This window comes from Heterodontus francisci, chromosome 2 (assembly GCF_036365525.1).
Source record: "Heterodontus francisci isolate sHetFra1 chromosome 2, sHetFra1.hap1, whole genome shotgun sequence".
In the NCBI taxonomy this organism is placed as follows: domain Eukaryota; kingdom Metazoa; phylum Chordata; class Chondrichthyes; order Heterodontiformes; family Heterodontidae; genus Heterodontus; species Heterodontus francisci.
In genome coordinates this window covers 124,954,124-124,976,794 of record NC_090372.1, presented here as the reverse complement: position 1 = coordinate 124,976,794, position 22,671 = coordinate 124,954,124, and the positions used below count along the sequence as shown (strand labels likewise).

The 22,671-nt window shown below is 42.8% G+C and overlaps 1 protein-coding gene across 2 annotated transcripts in view; it reads right to left on the bottom strand.

Moving 5' to 3' along the window:
* Nucleotides 1-2,020: 2,020 nt before the first annotated feature.
* LOC137346645 (uncharacterized) overlaps nucleotides 2,021-22,671 on the bottom strand; it is a 102,255-nt gene continuing 81,604 nt past the window's right edge. For both annotated transcript variants that reach the window (XM_068010288.1, XM_068010278.1), the window contains exons 19-24: nucleotides 19,086-19,143; nucleotides 18,207-18,260; nucleotides 10,304-10,411; nucleotides 9,399-9,498; nucleotides 3,837-4,088; nucleotides 2,021-3,367 (exon numbers count right to left, since the gene is read on the bottom strand). In XM_068010288.1, the coding sequence (XP_067866389.1) occupies nucleotides 3,300-3,367; nucleotides 3,837-4,088; nucleotides 9,399-9,498; nucleotides 10,304-10,411; nucleotides 18,207-18,260; nucleotides 19,086-19,143 (640 nt within the window). In that variant the 3' untranslated portion in view covers nucleotides 2,021-3,299. The remainder of the gene's footprint in view (nucleotides 3,368-3,836; nucleotides 4,089-9,398; nucleotides 9,499-10,303; nucleotides 10,412-18,206; nucleotides 18,261-19,085; nucleotides 19,144-22,671) is intronic.

Sequence of the window (22,671 nt, the reverse complement as noted above, 5' to 3'; positions counted from 1 at the left end):
GACTGGCGCGAGATGAAGGAGTCATGGCAGCTGCCTGAGAAGCAGGCACAGATTTGCATGAAGCGTGTCCAGTGATCAAATACCAGCTGTACCTAGATTGAGGGGATCCCTTAATGCTGGTAGCCTGGCTGGAGTCCTGATGGCCACATGGGTGCAGTCTATGACCCCTTGCACCTTTGATTACCAGCGATGGTGCCAAAACCAACGGCCCTCTGGGCCTGGCCGTCAGGGTCTGTCTTGAAGCGGAGATACTCACTGGCCCTCTGGTACAAGATCTCCGGTGGGCCCTTGGAATGATGCATAGGCATAAAAGTTAAGATCCGTTGTCATTATGAGGGCCACAGGCATAGGATGTCCACCGAATCCCATGGGCTGCAAGTCATCATAGAGCAGGGCATAGAGCTGTATCACCATCTGCCTCTGACACTGGCGCTCTGACACGCGCTGGAATGTCATGCGGGATCCGTAGATGAGCAGCGTTCTATAGTGGCGAGCTCCCCTTGGGAACTGCTGCCCACGTCCAGGGGCCTCTATGTGGTCTGCACCTACCTGTTGGGTCAGCCTGCAGTGCATATGGATCCTCAGGAGAAGCGGATCAGATCATGTAGGATGAGATATACGCATCTCCGAAGTGCCAAGTAAAACTGTGTTCTTCGCTTTTTTGAAGGTTCCTAACAGGGTAGGCATTGTTGCTGACAGGTACTTTCATGGATCATCTACGTGGCATGGCATTGCCTGTCTTAGTTCTCGCGAAGCGTGGTGCAGCATGAGCACATTAAGATTCTACCAGCTACATCGATTGCCCCACGGGCCAGGTAAACTTTACATGCCTATTGTTTATGGCACCCCCCCCATTCACAGGGTGACTGGAGTGTTATTAATCCATCACACGCCCAAACAATGGTGCAGAGTGGCCACTGTTTTTGGAGGGTGGTGGTACACAGTACCTTCCTTGATGCCTAAGGAGGAAAAAAACCCTTTGAAGAGACCATTTATATTGCTGGAGGTAGCAAAATTATTTTTCTTTACTTCCAATCTAAGAGTCTTTGCTTCAAGATTGACTCTCTCTTGACTGATTGTGTTTGCTGGAATTCGCAGTGAAGTTTCAACTGAGACACTGTCTATTTTTTTTTAAATTCAAGTAGACCTATTGCTATGCTCATCATTGAAAGAACTGTCTGATGCCTGCTGCAGAAGAGACTGTTTCAGCAAATCAGTGTGGAGACTTAGAGTGGAATTTGATTATTTTTACATTACTCACCACCTCCAGGCGCTTACCCATTGTCTCTCGAGATAAGGAGGCCAAAGAAGAAACATTAGGATACTTCACCAATCAGAAACGTAACTCACAAAGACCAACACAGTTATTTATTTATTCTTAAGAAACAGCTAATTTTTTACATTTAAAAAAAAAGGTTAGCTGTTTTTGAGTGTGTGTGTGAATGGGGGAGGTTATGTTACAATAAGAAGTTATAAGGTCTTTAGACATAGGTTTATCTTAAACATCAACTATTTATTAAAATCTAAATAGTGTTTATTTGTTGTTGTCTAAAGATACCTGGTTTGGTCTGTTTTATTCTGGGGGGTTACTAGAGTGTTTAGTTTGGCTGTTTTCCAGTTGGGTGGGAAAACTTTAATATGCTGCGACCTGTGGAGCGATGGGACTGAATTGACAGTGCATTGCTCCTGCCTCAGTCGTGACACTACACATATCTGACATTCACTTTCCTCGCCAGACATTTATAAGGCTACATTTCCCTCTGCCAGAGAAATCGAAGAAAGCAGCAGAAAATGAACAAAAATGGGATGGGAACATCTACTGCAATGCTATCCAGAATCTTCTTCCACCATCCCAACTTTACCACGATTCCACATTTAAATATTGGCATGGGATGCCAAGGAAACAGCTCCTTACACACCATCCCAGGACACCTCCAAACATAACTTGCACCACTGACTGATGAAACCAGACACTCTTATTTTACAAATGGCTCAAAAGGAAATCAGGTCTCACAAGAAAACAGTCATACAATATTTATTTTACCCAAAACACAGAAGTGAAAGATTTCTCATCAGAACAAATAAAATATATGCTTGTACTGAAAATTACTGTCTATAATGATTACATGTGGCAGAAGGGCATTCAAATGAAAGTAGAGCAACTCTTGACAAATGATGAGTTTGAAAAAAGGCATTAATGCCATTTCTTGAAGGTGTTGCTGAAAATTAAATTGAGTTTTCAAACACAAAATTGCAATTGTGTTCTACGATCAAGATGATGGGCAATGACTGACTGCATTTCTCAATGGCTCAGTAAAATGTTAATATGAGCTGATGGAGGGGGAAATATTTGTATTTGTAAAGATTAATCCTTCAGCATATACAACTTTGCACCAATAAGCTTGTGGAGTCTTTAAAGCATCAACTCTATGAACAAACACTGGTTACACTTTTTTCAATTACATACAACTGTGGCGTAACAAAGGTCTTAGGCAATAAATGATTCCTTTACTATCTATCTTCACTGCAGTTCATTAATGACTAACAAATTATCAAGCAAGCAGGATTTCTAAAGTCATACATTTGGGGATACAGGTAAGCATGCTCCTGTAAAAAAAAACCTTAGTTTGTTTTGTAATGTTCACAAGAAATCCTCAAATTAATGAATTAAAACTTCCAAAAGCAAAGCATCAGCTCATAACAGATGGCTTCCATCTGTGTTAAGGGACATACTGATGGCAATGTGAAAATTATTACAGGTATTAAGAGAATACAAGTACCTTTTGGAACTACAGGTCAGTCAGTAGTCAAAAGATTTACTTTACTTATCTTGAGCATCAATCCCCTGCTGTGAATCAAAATGGTTTGAGTTTGTGTTAAATAAATAATGGGATCTCTCATTAGATGTGCATATTGTTGTTGGGGCAGCCTTCGAGACTACTACTTTCAGGTCAATGCCAGTCATCTTTTAACTATCAAAATGTTTGATCTTCACATTTCTAATGATTTCAGCAAACGAACGAACAGAACACTTCAGCTAACTTTGAAATTCAGAAGGTTAAAGCTTTGTTGCGGCCAGAATTTAAAGACCTACATCAAAGCTGTAAATCAACCGCACCCACAGAAGTTAATTTTGTTCTACAGACATACTTAACTGACATTTCAACATCTTGGAATGCACAAAACAAGCTTTTTCCCTAATCTAAGCATATAAACAAGGTTTAAAAAAGGAATTTTTTATTGATTCATAGGTGTTTTCTTGTAGGTGACCAGCTGGATAGGGTGCTGAATAGTATATCTTAATTTGGTCTTTTACTAAGCACACCAGCCTCCATCAGCACAGTAACCAAGGTTGAAATCCTTATACCTAGAAAGAAGACAGCAAGGTATTGATGAACATAGTTTTCTGCCAATCAACTGCTACAAAACAAATTAAAATATTTTAATGATGTATTTTAATCATATTAGCATCTTTGAGGGAAGATGCTGCTTGTGATCCTTTCCTGATGAACAGCAGAGATGGTCAATGGGCACGTGAAGGCTGAACAATTTAACATTAAGCTTCTATATTCAATAATGCTGTAGATCTGGAAGGTAATATAAATCGTAATTCGGAGTCCTGACCAACAATTATCCTTTAACTAACAATAATACCAAAAAACAAATTAATTGGTCATTCATCTCACTGCTGTTTGAGGAACCTTGCTTTGTGCTGCATTTTCATAAATAAAAAAAATAGTAAATACTTAATTGGCTGTGACGTACTTTGGGACACAATATAAAAAATGCAAGTTCATTCACTATTTTTTCTTGATGCAGTTTAAAAAGTAGTTTACCTTCAAATGCAGGGTTGTTGGCAGCCAGCCTAGTCAGAGTATTAGTAATTGTATTCACATCCATTCCACGAATAGAATTCAGTAGTGAGGGGGTCAGGAGGTTACTGTGTATCGATGACATTGACGCACCCCCAATGTTACGCACAGCAGGTTGAGCTGTAGGATATGAGGAGCTTCTGGTTAGAGTACCAGAGGATGGATATGATGAATATTCACCAGACTGCCTCATACTTTGATCCCTGCCAAGACCACCTACAATATTTAGAATACACAACATAAAAATAATCCAGTAATGGTCAAACTGGAAGCATTCAACATCTCTGTAAAATGCAACATATTACAAATGCATTCACTCAAAAGCAATAAATTACATGAGAGCTCGTTTCTGTATACATTTTCAGGCCAAATATCAATGTGTTGGCCTTTTACTATATTTACGTCTGTACGATAACTTGTTTATACAAAATGAAAGCAAAATTCAGGTAAGTATAAAACAACACGTTCTGCCATTCTTCGGGGGAGAAGTGTGCAACCTTAAAATAAAACTGTTGTTCTGTACCTATTTAAAAGTGAAAATGTTTTAATGAAAACCTTCACTATAACATAGCTCTCAATAAACAGGGGAGCTCTATCAGCATATAATGCTGCTGTATAAGCTTCCAAGATCTAACCAACTGAATCCTTCCACTGAAAATGTGTGATGGAACCCACTTTTTTCTGTTTTTTGGGATGTGGACAATGCTGGCAAGGCCACATTTATTGCCCATCCCTAGCTGCCCAGAGGTGGTGGTAGTGGGCTCTCTGAACAGCTTAAGTCCTTGTGATGATGATACTCCCATGGTGGTAGAAGATGGGGTATTCCAAGATATTGACCCAACAACTCCAAAGGAACAAGTCAGGATGGCGCGTACTTTGGAGGCAATCACATCTCCATGACATTTCTGCTCTGGTTCTTTGGTGGTCAAAGTTATAGAGGAAAGAGGTACTAATTAAAGTAATTGTGTTCAGTTGTGCAGTGCATCCTACAGATGGTACAAACTGCACCTACAGTGCATTAGTGATGGAGCAGGTGGATACGGAATCTAGAGGCAGAGGCATCAATCAAACAAACTGCTGGGTCTTGGATGGTGTTGAACTTCAGTGTTATGGTTGCATCCAGGTGAGTGGTGAGCGTTGCATCAAATTCTTGATTTCAGCCTTGTAGATGAAAGATAGACTTTGGAGGGGCCAGGTTAGCTACTCACCACAGAAACCAGCCTACTCTACTCTTGGAGTCTTGGTGACAAAACAGTTGGTCCAATTAAGCTTCTGGGGAATAGTAATCCAAATGATGCCAATGGTTGAGGATTAGGAGATATTGAAAGTCAAAGGCAGAGGTTGAAAGTCAGGGTAGGTGATTGGTAATTTTCTTGGTAAAAATGGTCATTATCTGGAACTAATGTGGCATAACTGTTACCTGCACTTGACAGACCAAGTCTATATGCTTTCCATTTCCTCTGCAGGCTGCTTTTTTTGGGAGGAATTTTTAATGCAGCGGAACACAGTGGAATCATTTTTTAGATTTATTTTAGATTTTTAGATTTAGAGATACAGCACTGAAACAGGCCCTTCGGCCCACCGAGTCTGTGCCGACCATTAACCACCCATTTATACTAATCCCATATTCCTATCACATCCTCATCGGTCCCTATATTTCCTTACCACCTACCTATACTAGTGACAATTTGTAATTGCCAATTTACCTATCAACCTCCAAGTCTTTTAGCTGTGCGAGAAAACCGGACCCACGCAGACACAGGGAGAACTTGCAAACTCCACACAGGCAGTACCCAGAATTGAACCCGGGTCGCTGGAGCTGTGAGGCTGCGGTGCTAACCACTGCGCCACCCTTATTTGCAAGCAATTTATGACAGAGGAAAGGTCACTGATGCTGTAGCTAAGGATTATTGGCTCAAGGACACTCTGGTGGTAGTTCTGGGGCTGTGATGACTGGCATCTAACAATTATGACTATGTCCCTTTATGTCAGGTTTGACAAAGCAATGGAGAGGTTTCCCCTCAACATCCATTAACCTCAGTTTTGTTAGCCCTCCTTGCTGCCATACTCAATCAAATACCGACTAAATATTTAGGGCAAATAACCTCAACTCTCCTGTCATTCAGCTCTTGCATCTATGCCTAGATGAAGCTCATGATGAGACAGAGCCAAATAGTCTTGACAGAACCAGGTTATTAAGTGATATTTGATGGTACTACTGATGATTGGGGGAATGATACGATAGCCAGGAGCAGCACCAGGCGTACCTCAAAATGAGGAGTCAATCTGATGAAGCTACAATACACTTGCTTAGCAATAACCTGCTCAGTGACACTCAGTTTGGGTTCTGCCAGGGCCACTCAGCTCTTGACCTCATTACAGCCTTGGTTCAAACATGGACAAAAGGGCTGAACGCAAGAGGTGAGGGGAGAATGACTGCCCTTGACATCAAGACAGCATATGACCAACTATGGCATCAAGGAGCCAGAGCAAAACTGGAGTCAATGGGCATCAGGAGGAAAACTCTCCGCTGGTTGGAGTCATACCTAGCACAAAAGGAAGATGGTTATAGTTGTTAGAGATCATCTCAGCTGCAAGACATCACTGCAGGAGTTCCTCAGAATAGTATCCTAGGCCCAACCACCTTTAACTGCTTCATCAATGACTTTCCTTCAGTCATAAGGTCAGAAGTGGGGATGTTTGCTGATGATTGCACAATGTTCAGCACCATTCATGACTCCTAAGATACTGAAGCAGTCCGTGTAGATATGCAGCAAGACCTGGACATTATCCAGGCTTGGACTGATAAGTGGCAAGTAACATTCATACCACACAATGACTATCTCAAACAAAAGAGAATCTAACCAACTACCCTTTACATTCAATGGCATTACCATCGCTGAATCCCCCACTATCAACATTCTGGGGGTTACCACTGGCCAGAAACTGAACAGTAGCAGCCATATAAATACCATGGCTACAAGAGGAGGTCAGAGGCTAGCAATCCTGCAGCAAGTAACTCACTTCCTGACTCTCCAAAGCCTGTCCACCATCTACAAGGCACAAGTCAGGAATGTGATGGAATATTCTCCACTTGCCTGGATGGATGTAGCTCCAACAACTCTCAAGAAGCTGGACAGCATCCAGGACAAAGCAGCCCGCTTGATTGACACCTTACTCACCACCTTCAACATTCACTCACTCCACTACTGATGCAGTGGCAGCAGTGTGTACCATCTACAAGATGCACTGCAGCAACGCACCAAGACTCCTTCGACAACACCTTCCAAACTTGTGATTTCTACCACCTAGAAGGACAAGGGCAGCAGGTGCATGGGAACACCACCTGCAAGTTCCCCTCCAACCCACACACCATTCTGACTTGGAACTATATCATTGTTCCTTCACTGTCACTGGGTCAAATAACAGCACTGTGGGTGTACCTACCCCACTGCAGTGGTTTAAGAAGGTGGCTCACCAGCGCCTTCTCAAGGGCAATTAAGGATGGGCAATAAAGGCTGACCTAGCCAGCGAAGCGCACATCCCACTACCAACTAAGTCAAGCAGCCTTCCTAAGGATGCATTTGTATTTCAGACTATTTTGCATCCAACTGTTCAGTGCCTACAATCAGGGATGTCACAAAACTTGGATCTTCACAATTTTTATCTTACAACGTTAAACAGATGACAAAGGTTTTCTTGCAATTACCACAAAACTTTTCAAAACCATGCGTCTTAACAGACAAGCTATTAGTTTGAGACTGAATGAGAGCAAAATACACATTAGGGGAAAAGACGAGACTAAAATGTCTGTTAGGAGAAAAGATCTCTCCTGTTGGACTAACAATGTGTCTCCAAAAATGGGAATAGCTCAAAATCACAGCTAACTGAGCCAATTGTAAGGTAATGTTAGATTACCTAATGCACATATGGGGTCCCTCATTCTTTGAAAGAATCTCACTATCCAACTACAAATATAAACTGCTGTTTCACATATCTTCCCAGTTCAAAAATGTAGTGCAAAGAGCTGGCCTGAAACAAAACTAGACCAATAACAGAACCAAGAAGTACTGATGTAGGAGACTTTGAATGTTAGGATTAACTGCTTTCGAATAACAAGTATACCCAAAGCAGCTAATCTAGCACGCTCTCTCACGTTATCAACTTTTAAAACATTTTACTTGTGCAAGTTTGAACATGTACATATTCAAGCCGGCTTGGAGTGTTGTAACTCCAAATATAAAATATTTGGAAGTGTACAAACTGTTTCAGCAGCTATTTCAAGGGGTTCAACTAAACGGTTAGTCTCTGTTCAGTTTAAGAAAAACAAATCATGCAAGGGAGTTTGTGATAAGAGACACCGGAGCACTAAAAACTGCTTGTAGGCCAGCTCGCCACTTGCTGTAACACTGACGTGACATTGTTGGCATGGTTGGCCAGAATCTGGCCCACCAATCTGTGAGACTGACAGCAGGCTGCTTGTGGCAGGACTCTGACAGCAGGATTACTGGGACTGGTCAACAGCCACTGGAGAAGGGGCATAGTTTGGCTTTGATTGACAGCTCTCTTATTAAAGTGTACAAAGTGACGACTGACAGCACAGCCCAGCACCAACGTCATCATAGTGCTCCCATGTTCACACATGCGCAGAAAGGTCTCTTGCTGTCAGTATGGTGCTGCGCATGCACAGCCTACGTCAGCACTCGGCTTACTAGGACTAATTTGCGCATGGGCGAGAAACATCATCACGTACTGCAACGTCTGCTCACCGCTTGCTCCCCCATCGGCCACTGCCTCAACCCCCCACCCATCTGTGGGTCACTCACTCCCTGCCTCGCCACTTCTACACACTCTGCTGTGCATCTGCTTCCCGCTCCCTCTTGCTTTTGGTCTCCGCATCCTCCTGCGATCGCCACCTCTCTTCCCGCACAGGGGGGGGGGGGGGGGGTGAAGCGGGGGAGAGAGTGACAAGATAGTCAGGGGAGGAGGAGACTGCAAGCGGGAAGCAGTGGGACACTGTTGGGGGTGGGATGGAGATGGCAATCACAGCCAATGTGGGGATCTGGGTTACATTTGTTTCTGTGATGAATTGAGCAGTGCCATCTTTACTACTGGTAGCTGCCAAAAAACATCTCAGACAGTGACGTTTCAGCGCATGAGGCTGCATTTGCACATGTGCAAGTACTGCACCACCGTAAGTCAGGTGGAGGGGGTAGCCAGGAACGACAGTGACAAGAAAGGTGATAAATTAGTCTTATTTAAAGCTTGTTCACAAAAATGCACATTTTCTGTTGTTTTAATAGCAAGATAAATTTCTAATGCCTTTATCTTTCCAAAGTTTGCTCACCGGCGTCCCAAATAGGATAAAAATTGTAATGTGGCCCCTCACTCGAAAAAGTTGGACACCCCTGGTCTGTAACATCCTTAGGACATGACAAAGTGCAGCTAGGAGTGATTAAAAACCCTCAACTAATCAATATGTACTATACAGATTGAGCAAAGTCTAACATCTGAAACCCAAATTACCTGGGTAACTCCCTAAGGTCGCTCCCATACGAGTTTCATGTCTGAGATTTTCATCTGGTATACGTGCTTTTGTTTCTTCAAGTAATTTTTCAGCAGAACCCTGAATGAATAATACTGATTCAAATATCAGATGTACATACCTACAGTAAGTGACATTTGTAACAGAGAGAGATGTAAAACAGTAACATGATTACATGAACAATTTTCCTGGCTGGGGAACACTGGCCTGGTGAAAAAATAAAGAAGTGTGGGAATTATTGTAACATACATTTTTGAAGGCAAATCAATCCAGGTCACTATGGCATCTGTACTAGCAACTGGTTTAACAATAACTGATGTTAATGTCTGAGAATTGACTAGGAGCAGAGAAACAAGAAACAAAATTAAGATTTTATTCACATGTATTTGTATCTGTTGGAAGGGACAGTGATAAAACATAATGAAAACATGCCTAAAATTAGCCCAGTAAGCAAACATACTGTATGGCTTGATGGTAAGCTACACAAATCAGAAAAAGGCCATAGGTTCCATCCCTTATTAGTGCTAATTTTGCTAATCCGAGCCAAGGTGGAGTCGGGGCACTGCATTTTGCGCTCGTGTCTCCAACATCAGAAAGAAAAAGCAAAACATACTTTAAAAGAAATAAAAAACAGGGCTTCGGTTCCTCTATCTCTGCTCTCTATACAATGACCCCACTAAAAGTTTGAGCACTTTATGTGGCTATACAATCAATTAGCCCAGCTACACATACTGGCCAGGGTCACACATGAAGATGACCATTTAACCAGATACTATTGCCGATGGAACTGTACCTTGGCATAAGTTATTGACTTCAGCAAAGGGAAACGTGGAGATTGGGAAAGATTAACAATTACATGGAGTTAAGTATTCTTCAAAATATTTACCGTGATCTTCATGGCCTTTTGACCAAACTGCAGCAGTCGATTGCTAAGCTTGTACATAATCCCCTTGACATATCCAGCATCAGTATCATTAATAACTTTAAAACTGGTCTGAAATAAAATATAGAATAGATTAATTTCTAATCAAAAATCTTAATTGACAACTTTTCTAACAGAGCTGTTTTAACACTTCAACAGGAAACTTGTGGCTTTAAAAATCTACAGTACATCTGAACATCCCTTTAACAATGCATGCGATTTTCAATCTACTCAGCAGCATCCATTTATTTGGTCTTCTCCAGCATTGCATCAAGTCTCACGTGTTGGTTCTCTCATCAGAAGAGCAAAATACAAAAAGAACACAACACCTGGGTGCAATTACTCCTTGGAGAGACAAGAGCAGCAATCTTGGTATGTGGAGAATGCTTCAAAGAATGAATGAAGGTGACTCTAGAAACTAGAGAACATTAGAGTACCAAATAATGATGTAAATTAACAACATTTTAGTATCGATTTCATTGAATACAGATGTGAACATCGGAGAACATTCAGGAATTCACTCTACCCAGGATAGGGGAAAAAAGTGAATCACCTATTAACAGTCCCCTTGAAAAAAATTTCAACTTTCAAATTGTTTTCTTTCTCCAGTTTCATTTTGAGGCAGGCAAGCATCCAATATAAGAGTTCCATTAAAATGGTGCTAAAATCCAACTATAAAAAGGTACAACTGTATATCATAACTGGCAACACAGTTCAGAAAATAAATGGTCAGGCTGGGAGAGAGCTTGTATAAAGGCTGAAGTTCAATAAAGTCTGCACCTATACTTTTATTCGTCAACCGGCGTGCAATCAGGATGTACGTCACAGTAATACAAGAACAAGAATATTCGAGATAAACCTCTAAGTATTTACACTTTCAAGTCAAAATGAACAGCATGCAATGCCAATAATGCTTTAAGGCTCCAAACAGACAGCTTATACAGGAACCTTCCACAAGCTGGCCCATACAGGTAGTTATTGTGCAAGTAGAGTTAATTTATTTTATCTGATGGCACCGACTAGGGGACAATGTAAGCACCAACAACCAGTTTTGAAATCTCTGCATAGTAATGGGTTTCCCTAATAGTTTGTTTCTGAAGGAAAAAAAAAAATTCTGTTTAGGTTCAATATCCTATTTCCATCTATATAGGAAGCAAGTACCCACATAAATCAACTTTCTTTCAATAGATAAAAATATGAAAAGGTAGATAAACTTTCAGCAGGATGATTTCAAAAAGCCAATAGAATTCAACTGACTTTAGGTCAAAATTAATAGAATTACGCATGGTATCTTCTTCGGCATGCAGGTCTCGAGTTCACGGAATTAAAACAGAAAATTTTCATAACTCAATAGGTTTGGCAGCATCTGTGAAGGGAGAAATAGTTAATGGGCTGCATTTTGAAAGCCCGCGGGCAGGCGAAAAACATGGCTGCCCACACGCTATGGAGCAACCACAATTTCAAACGTGGCAGCTCATTAGCATGGCCAAACAGCTCCCCCATCCCCCACCCCACCCACTGGCATGGAAGGTGCAAGTGAACTGTCCCCAGCAACGACGTCCATGCGCAGGTGCCATCTTAAAGGGCTTACAGCCCTAACTGATCATTAACATTTTTAAAGGTAAAAAGTGCTATACAAATTATTGTAAGTAATTTAAAAAAACTCTTTCCAGCCCCTCTCCCACTACCCCCCCAACAAATATCATTACACTTCATTCCTGCCTTTCCCCCTCCCTGGAATATCTACCTTGAATATATCATCACCCTCCCAACCAATCCAAAGTGTTTGACACCCCCCCACCCCCCCCCATGAAGGAAAGTACCTGCTTCCCCCCCTCCCCACAGGAATCGAGCCTCATTTCCCCGGATGGGAACTCGAAGGTGCAACATTGCTGGCTGCCAGAATGAAGATCGGTGCGGCAAATAAGGAGGTGACAGGACCTTTGTTAATTCAGGTAGATTAATTTATTTACATATGAAAATCGTGGCTCTGTTGCCGAGTGGCAAGGGGATCGCCAAGAGGCCTCTCCACCTCCACTGAGATCAGGCCGGAACCCAGCCGGTGTTGGGCCTCATCTGTAGCAATCTTCATACCCACCGCCCCCCACAACCACCGTTCCCGGTGTCGGGGACCCTCTAAAACCCAACCCGAACTCTTTCCAGAATCCCAAAGGCCGACCCTTCACCAGCTGCATGAAAAAGATACTAACGTGCTATGTTCACTGACCCTGGGTTCAACATTTAAATGAGTGTACCAGCATATGAGTAGAAAACTAGGCTTTACTTCCTCTTAGGTAATCCTACAGCTTCCCTGTGTGCCTATCTTAGCATTCGCTGAAGGGCCCATTAAACTACTCGTCACTGCCTCCTTACGAGTACCAACTCCAACTGCCCATTCAACTCTCTTGCTGACTTTCCTCACCCAGTGCGTCTACTGGGAGCTAATCTCTCCAACCTCCTCCTTGTTCCATGCAGCCCTCCCAACAGTGGCCCTGTGGACTCTGCCAGCGGATCAGCTATACTGCACTCTCCCTCCAGAACATCATTCACATATGAACAAGGTCCTCGCCATCCATGAGCTTATTTGGATGACTGGATCGACATCATGGCCTTGATGCAAAGCTGACTTAGGGGCGATGATACCTGCCCCCATAAAGTAGGCTTCCCTCTTGGGTATTCCTTCTACCACTTGCCCAGACCAAAGTGCTGTGGCGACAGTGTGGCCATCACACCCTGGGCTGCCACCTATCCCTTTGGCCCGGTTTCTTTATTTGAGCATATGGTCTTGTTCTAACCCGCTCACCTACCATTTGAAATCTTTGCTCTCTACTGCCCACGTGAGTACCATGCCAAGCTTCTCAGGAATATCTTCACTGCTTTTACTGCCTTAGCCTCTGCCACCAAGTGACTCCCCAACCTCAGTCATCTCAACCCATCATGCTCTCTCATTGTCCTCCCACCCTCCCATAATCTTTCCCTCCATATAACCTCCCCATATTCATGGTCACCCACTTGACCTTGCCATCTAACATGGACTGTCTGCTCCCACTGTCAATCACAGACAAGGCCATCTCTGTTCACTACCTTGTATCAATCCCCACCTATATTCACATGCCACCCTGCTTCCTTCTGTGTCCATCCCTTGAAAACCTCTCCCCAATTCACTTACAACTACACTTTCAAATTCTCAACTGTCTAGACTTTGGCCCTCCAAATTTCTGTAGCTACCTTATTGACCTTCTCAATCACACCCTCAACTCCCTTTTGATGCCCTTGTCTATTAAAACCATTATCACCCTCTCTCTTTGGTTGTTCCCACTGGCACAGCCCTCATTTATGCTCCCTTAAGTCCAAGGTAGAGATCTGAACGTTTATGGCAGACAACTGGTTTAGCCATTCATCACCAGATCTGTCTGGACCACACAAAGCACTACTGGGTCCTGCTCTCCCCTGCCAAAACTGCTCTATTCCAGGAACATCCTGGAATGCAAAGATAACCCCTGGCTCCTCATCTCTAACAGAAACAGTCTTCTTTAACCGTTTTCCCCCTGCTTCCTCCACCCTTGCCCCAAACATGTGGGAGGAGCTCCTGGATTTCTTTATCACTAAGATTGAGACCACCTGCTCAGCTGCTTTTCTCCCTTCCCCTAGTCACTGGCCAAACTTTCTCCAAGGTAGCCACCTGCCCTAATGTTGCAGCTTTCTCTAGTTTCTCTCCCCTCTCATGCCCTCTCCAAGTTTATCTTGTCCATGAGAGCCACTTCCTGCTCCCTCGAACCTATTCCTACCAAACTGCTAACCACCCAATTTCCCATCCTGGTCCCATGTTAGCTAATACAGTTTCCTGCCCCGCAGGTACTAATCCCCCTCCCTTCAAATCTGCCGTCATTAATCCTCTCAAAAATACCCACCCATAATGTCTCTAGACTAGCAAACTGCTGGGCATACAGACAGATCATCAGAGCTATTTGCCCAATGTTCCTCAATTTGGAGCAGAATGCCAGTAACCTCTTGTTCTCAAAGTTAGCTTGGACTGCATCCTTATGTAGTGATTCCCTGCACAATCAAACTTCAACACTGCTGAGAGAACCTTCTGTTTCAATTAACATCCCACTACCTCAGCTACTCACAAGTTGCTCCTATTCTTCTCGACCTCTATCACCTAGAACAAGGGCTGCAGACTCATGAGACCACCACCTGCAAGATCCCCTCCAAGTCACACACCACCCTGATTTAGAAATAAATCGCTGTTCCTTCACCGTCACTGGGTCAAAATCCTGTAACTCCCACCCCAACAACACTGTGGGAGTACTTAAAATCACAGACTGTAGCAGTTCAAGGCAGTGGCTCACCACCACCTTCTCAAAGACAACTGGGGATGGGCAATAAATGTTCGCCTTGCCAGTGACACCCACATCCCATGAACAACTAATAAACTTGTACAATGGGAAAATAGTTGGCAAATGAAGAACACCGATAAATGTGACGTAGTACATTTTGGTAGGAAGAACACTTATATGACTTGAGATGCATAGAATCATAAAAGGTTTACGGCACATAGAGGCCACTTGGCCCATCATGTCTGTGCCAGCTAAAAAACGTTCCACCCATTCTAATCCCACCTTCCAGCATTTGGTCCTTAGCCCTGCAGATTATGGCACTTGAGGCGCATATCCAGACTCTGTCGAGTAGAGGAACAAAGGGATGTTGGAGTACAAATACAGTAACCACTAAAAGCTGTGCTACAGGTTAGCAAGGCCATTAAAAAAGCAAACCAAAGATGAGGCTTCATTTCTAGAGGGACAGAATTGAAAAGTAGGGAAGTTATGCTAAACATCTATTGAACCTTGGCAGACCACAGAGTACTGCCTGCAGTTCTGGTCACTATGTTATTAAAAGGAGAGGGTGCAGAGAAGATTTACAAGCAGGATACCAGAAATGTGTAGGTATACATATCAGTAAAGGATGAATAGGCGGGGTCTCTTTTTTTCTTGAAAGGCGGCAGTTAAAGGGTGACTTAATAGAACTCTTTAAAATTATGAAAGGTTTTGACTGAGTGGATACAGAGTGTGCTTCCAATTGTGGGGAAGAGCACAACTAGGGGCCATCAATGGAAGGTAGCTACCAAGAAATCCAATAGGGAATTCAGAAGAAGCTTTATCAAAGAGTGATGAGAACTTGCTACCACAGGAAATGGTTGAAGTGAATAGTATAGATGCATTTAAGGGGAAGTCAGACAAGTATATAAGGGAGAAGGGATTAGAGGGTTTTGATGATCGATTTAGATGGGGAGGCTCGAGTGGAGCATAAACAGCAGCATGGACTGACTGGGCCGAATGGCCTGTTTCTGTGCCGTATATCTTATGTAAACATACAGGTTTGTCCTCGTCTACATAACTTGAATTCTGGTTGTCCGAATTAAATATGTTTTTATTCAGACGACGACACTGGAATACTGTACATATTAACATCAGTAATTCAGTGCTTAGGCCCCAGCTGTTCACAATATATATTAATGATTTGGATGTGGGGACCAAATGTAATATTTCCAAGTTCGCGGATGACACAAAACTAGGTGGGAATGTGTGTTGAGAGGAAGATGCAAAGGGGATTTGGACAGACTTAGAGAGTGGGCAAGAACATGGCAGATGGAATATAATGTGGAAAAATGTGAGGTTATCCACTTTGGTAGGAGGAACAGATGTGCAGAATATTTTTTAAATGGTGAGATTAGAAAGTGTAGATGTACAAAGGGACCTGAGAGTCCTTGTCAATAAGTCAGGTGCAGCAAGCAATTAAGGTGGCTAATGGTATGTTAGCCCTTATCGCAAGAGGATTTTAGTACAGGAGTAATGAAATCTTCACTGGCATCACTGATGCCATTGATTCTCTAGCCAGCGGAAAAGCCCCTGGGAAGGACAGCATTACCCCTGAAATAATCAAGAGTGCCAAGCCTGCTATACTCTCAGCACTACATGAACTGCTATGCCTGTGCTGGGACGAGGGAGCAGTACCCCAGGACATGCGCGATGCCAATATCATCACCCTCTATAAAAACAAAGGTGAACGTGGTGACTGCAACAACTACCGTGGAATCTCCCTGCTCAGCATAGTGGGGAAAGTCTTTGCTCGAGTCGCTCTGAACAGGCTCCAGAAGCTGGCCGAGCGCGTCTACGCTGAGGCACAGTGTGGCTTTCGTGCAGAGAGATCGACCGTTGACATGCTGTTTTCACTTCGTCAGATACAGGAGAAATGCCGTGAACAACAGATGCCCCTCTACATTGCTTTCATTGATCTCACCAAAGCCTTTGACCTCGTCAGCAGACGTGGTCTCTTCAGACTACTAGAAAAGATTGGATGCCCACCAAAGCTACTAAGTATCATCACCTCATTCCATGACAATATGAAAGGCACAATTCAACATGGTGGCTCCTCATCAGAGCCCTTTCCTACCCTGAGTTGCGTGAAACAGGGCTGTGTTCTCGCACCCACACTTTTTGGGATTTTCTTCTCCCTGCTGCTTTCACATGCGTTCAAGTCCTCTGAAGAAGGAATTTTCCTCCACACAAGATCAAGGGGCAGGTTGTTCCGATGAAGGGTCACTGACCCGAAACGTTAACTCTGCTTCTCTTTTCAGATGCTGCTAGACCTGCTGAGTGGTTCCAGCATTTCTTGTTTTTATTTCAAATTTCCAGCATCTGCAGTATTTTGCTTTTATTTTTAAGGAATATGGGGAGTTGAGGCAGAAAATCAGCCATGATGGTACTGAATGGCGCAGTAGGCTCGAGGGGCCATAGGGTCACATGTGCTCCTATTTCTTACATGCTAGTAGCAGGGGAGTTATTACTGGTGTCCTAGCCAATATTTATTCCAAAATCATCATAAAAACAGGTTATCTGGTCATTATCACAATACTGTTTGTTGGAGCTTGTTGGCTGCTGTGTTTCCTACAACAGTGACTACACTTCAAAAAGTACTTCATTGGCTGCAAAGTGCTTTGGGACTTCCTGTGGTCATGAAAGGCATTAAGTAAATGCAAGTCTGTCTTTCTTTCACACAGAAAGCCTTTAAATTCAAATTATAGCATTTGTAGAAGAAAGTTAACTGCAGTTAAATTGGGACTTACTTCATCAACACAAAAGCTGCAGTAAACCCAGAGTCAGATTACAATCTGTCTCCTGAGCGCATTAAAGTCAAGCAATGCAAGATGCCTTTCAGGTGACTGTCGCATATCATTTGGATTTTGTATTCGGTGGAGTGTAACTCCAGCCCAGTAGACAGCTGTGTTTAAACAGAACTCAGATCATTGGATCCCATGGACACTTTACACATCCAGTAAATAGCCTTTTGGATGTCATATGAACGTTCTTTGCTAATATTACAAATATTAAAACGTGGAGCTCTCTTCTGACAGAGGCTGTAAACTACAGTGCAATAGAATTCTGGTCTTGCCAGCTGCACTTCCCACTCTACAGTTACCATCTTAAACCAGCACTGCAGTACAACTGTAGTCTTGGAGACTTGCCATCAGTAAATATACAATGGTCAACTTCCAAACAAGTCTTTTGCCAGCATTATTATCTTCACATTTGTCACCACCATCTTTGTCAAAATAGGCTCATCACAATGTAAAGAACTAATGTATTTGTGATCACTTTTGGGAGTTTTTGTTTTAAAAGCACATTATTTTTGCCAATTAATTATAACTTGCTTTGTTCAGCATTTTTGGATAATTGGTCTTTAACCTACAGATTTAAATTTCTAAATAAAACGGAGTTGTCTTTACTTTGTAATCAAAATGTTTGGATTGCAAGCATAATTCTTGATTCTTTTCATCTTCTCACAAAATTCTATATTTTGCACTCACCAAATATCTCAAAATCTCCTTCTTTATGATAGCTTCATGTTGGGAATGACCATACTACAAAATACAAAAATATTTTGCCTTAAAATTACTTTTGCTGTTAACACCAAATATTACTTACAAAACCATTTCTCAATCAGAATTTGCACATTAATATTAAACTAGAGTAATGGAACACACTGAAGCTTGTTTTTCCCATGTGACCTTAAATGAACAGCTTCAATTCATCCACAATATGGAGGCTTTCCCCACTGAGAAAACATACAGAAATGTAAATAAAGCAATCTCAGTTTGGTAGTTATAGCACTTGCTCTTTTCTCAATGTGCCATAGAAGGGTTTATTGTCTGAGTATAATCAGGCTCTATGGGCTGCCACCACAGCAATTATCCCTGCTTTCACATATCAAAGACTGACTGTCACATCTATGATGTGACCATGTCAACTTCAGATCCCGAATTATTTATTGGCTGAAAAACCAGCTTTTAGAGCTGGAAATGGAATAAAAAGATGGCATGGTCAGATTAGGAAAAGTAAGCAGGACTTTATTTGGATATACCTGACATCTCATCTGTTTGAGTATCAGTTTCTTATCCACATCAGTGGAGCAAAACCTCAACATAATAGTGAAGAAATTTTTCTAACCAAAACATATCAAGCTGCGAGTAGTAATAAAGCATGAAGGTGAACTGACAGACTGCATTAAATGCAATTCTAAATGTTAAAAGAGGGCCACTGAGATGAATACTCATCAGTTTCAGAGTCTTAAAAATAACTAATGCTTTGAGTGCTTTTTAAAATTAAAACCAAGAATTGATTCTGTGGAACCTATTCATTTGCAAATGCAAGTTTTAAAAAAAAAGGTTCTTGAATTTTTGATATACCTTTTCTGATGCCCGATAACTGGCATGAGATCCTCTGTGGTCATCGTCTTGACTGCTCCTATGGGGGAAAAAAAAACATTTTCAAGTCCTCAATATAGCAGTGGAATGTGGATTTGAGTCAGGATAGAAGGAACACATGGACTTCTAAGAAATTGACCAGATTGCTATTTTCATTAGAATTTTGCCTTTCCTCCACATATGTAATTTATAGAGTAGAAACATGCTGCACCCAGACAGTGATCATGTTTCAACTGAGTGAGATAGGCAGATAAGACATTAATCAAGAGAATGAAAAGTACCTCACTGAAGGTGCACAATTCACATTTATATCTCTGCTACATAACAGACCAGTAACCACAAAGGTTAGGAGACACATCTATCTAATTTTAAGCAGCTGGCTTTGGAGGGCTGTAATAGGAGAGACTGCTCTGCCACATTTCAGATTTCTGCCAGAAACAAAAGATGTTTCACAGATCAAAGTGGACTGTTTGAAAGCTAGCTCTTAAAACAGCCACTGGTACAATGGGAAAATTGCAAAATTCTACTTTCAAGTCCATAATCTTGGATATTGGTAATAGCATGTCACTGTAGGGTCCCTACAATATTTCACAGTGGGAATCCAAAGATTAGCATGCTGTATCTTTTCAAGGTATGCGGTGCAACAGATATCATTCAGTTCTTTAGAATCCCTAGTAAGTAATTCCCCTTTTACTGAGGTGCACTCCTGATTCTGACCTAGTTTTAACTAGATATAATAAATTAATATGACTGGCATATTTATTCCTAGCAACCAAATTTCAGGCTCCATTAAAAGAAATGAAAAAGCCATAATTGGGATAAGTATTGAGCACTAACAACTTTGGCTAGTTTGCAAGTTTACGACTCATCCTTTCTCTCCTGACCTAAACTTGCTCTAGTCTGTAACAAAAACAAAAAGTGCTGGAAATACTCAGCAGGTTTGGCAGCATATGTGGAGAGAGAAGCAAAGTTAACGTTTCAGTTGTGACCTTTCATCAGAACTGGCAAAGGTTAGAAAAGAATTAGGTTTTAAGCAAGTGAAGGGAAGTGGGGTGGGGGTGGGAAGAGAACAAAGGGGAAGATGTTTGATAGGGCAGGAGAGATTAATTAACTTTTGTTAAGGTCCTGCATGGGAGATTGGTTAAAAAGGTAAGAGTTCATGGGATCCAGGGCAATTTGGCAAATTGGATCCAAAATTGACTTAGTGGCAGAAGGTAATGGTCGAGGGTTGCTTTTGCGAGTGGAAGCCTGTGACCAGTGTGCACCGCAGGGATCGGTGCGGAGACCCTTGCTGTTTGTAGGGTACATTGATGATTTAGACGCGAATATAGGAACTATGATCAGTAAGTTCGCAGATGACACGAAAATTGGTGGTCTCAAACAGTGAGGAGGAAAGCCTTAGATTACAGGATAATATAGATGGGCTGGTAAGATGAGCAGAGCAGTGGCAAATGGAATTTAATCCTGAGAAGTGTGAGGTGCTGCATTTTGGGAGGATTAACAAGGCAAGGGAATATACAATGGATGGTAGGACCCTAGGAAGTACAGAGTCAGAGGGACCTTGGTGTACTTGTTCATAGATCACTGAAGACAGCAGCACAGATAGATAAGGTGGTTAGGAAGGCATATGGGATACTTGCCTTTATTAGCCGAGGCACAGAATATAAGAGCAAGGAGGATATGTTGGAACTGTATAAAATGCTAGTTAGGCCACAGCTGGAGTACTGTGTACAGTTTTGGGCACCACACTAGGAAGGATGTGATTGCACTGGAGGGGGTGCAGAGCAGATTCACCAGGATGTTGCCTGGGCTGGAGCATTTCAGCTATAAAGAGAGACTGAAAAGGCTAGGGTTGTTTTACTTAGAGCAGAAAAGGCTGAGGTGGGACATGATTGAGGTATACAAGATTATGAGGGACATTGATAGGCGAGATAGGAAGAAGCTTTTTCCCTCAGCAGAGGTGTCAATAACCAGGGGGCATAGATTTAGGGTAAGGGGCAGGAGGTTTAGAGGGGATTTGAGTAAAAAAAAATTTTACCTAGAGGGTGGCTGGAATCTGGAACGCACTTCCTGAAGAGGTGGTAGAGGCAGGAACCCTCACAACATTTAAGAAGTATTTAGATGAGCACTTGAAACGCCACAGCATAGAGTCAGAGATACAGCACTGAAACAGGCCCTTCGGCCCACCGAGTCTGTGCCGACCAACAACCATCCACTTACACTAATCTGTCATTAATCCCATATTCCCTACCACATCCCCACCATTCTCCTACTACCTACCTGCACTAGGGGCAATTTACAATGGCCAATTTACCTACCAACTGGCAAGTCTTTGGCTATGGGAGGAAACCGGAGCACCCGGCGGAAACCCACGCGGTCACAGGGTGGCCAAACTCCGCACAGGCAGTACCCAGAACTGAACCTGGGTCGCTGGAGCTGTGAGGCTGCGGTGCTAACCAATGCGCCACTGTGCCGTCCAAGCATACAAGGCCCATGCTGGAAAATGGGATTAGAATAGTTAGGTGCTTGATGGCTGGCACAGACACGATGGGCCTGTTTCTGTGCTGTATAACTATGACTCTATGACTAACAAAGCCTGTCCTGGGACAAATGCAAATCATGTGTTAATGTTTGTGGTGAAAGACAAAGCATTACTCCAGAATAATGAGCAGCTCTGACTACATAAAAAGCAGGCATATGGTTAAAAAATATTTTAAAAAGGCCAGTCATGCTCTGAAATTGCTGAACTCAATGTTCAGTCTGCAAGGCTGTAGAGTGCCTAATCAAACGATCAGGTGTTGCTCCTCGAGCTTGCATGATGTTCACTGCAGCAGGCCAAAGACAGAAATGTTGGCATGAGAGAAGGGGGCAGTGTTGAAGTGAACTGTAAGCTTGGGGTCATGCTTTTGGACTGAGTGAACGTGTTCAGCAAAGCAGTCACCCAGTCTGCATTTGGTCTCCCCAACGTAGAGACAACCGCATTGTGAGCAGCAAATACAGTATACTAAGATGAAAGAAGTACAAGTAAATCATTGCTTCACTTGCATGGAGTGTTTGGAGCCTTGGGTAGTGAGGAGAGAGGAGGTAAAAGAGCAGGTATTACACCTCCTGCGATTGCATAGGAAGGTGCCAAGGGAAGGGGACGAGGTGTCGGGGGTAATGGAGGAGTGGGACCAGGGTGTCGCAGAGGGACCGATCCCTTTGGAATGCTGACTGGGGAGGGGAGGGGAAAGATGCATTTGGAGGTGGCATCTTGTTGGAGGTGGCGGGAAAGACAGAGGATGAACCTCTGGATATGGAGGCTGGTGGGGAGGGGAAGGCATAGGCGTGAGGGCAGAAGTGTGGGAAATGGGCCGGACATGGTTGAGGGCCTTACCAACCACAGTTGGCGGGGGGGGGGGATCCTCAGTTGATGAAAAAGGAAGACATATCAGAGGCGCTGTTGCGGAAGGTTGCATCATCAGAGCAGATGCAGCCTATCCCCAGAGATGGAGACAGAGAAGTCGACGAAGAGAAGGGAATGTCGGAGATGGACCATGTAAAGGTGAGAGAAGGGTGGAAATTGGAA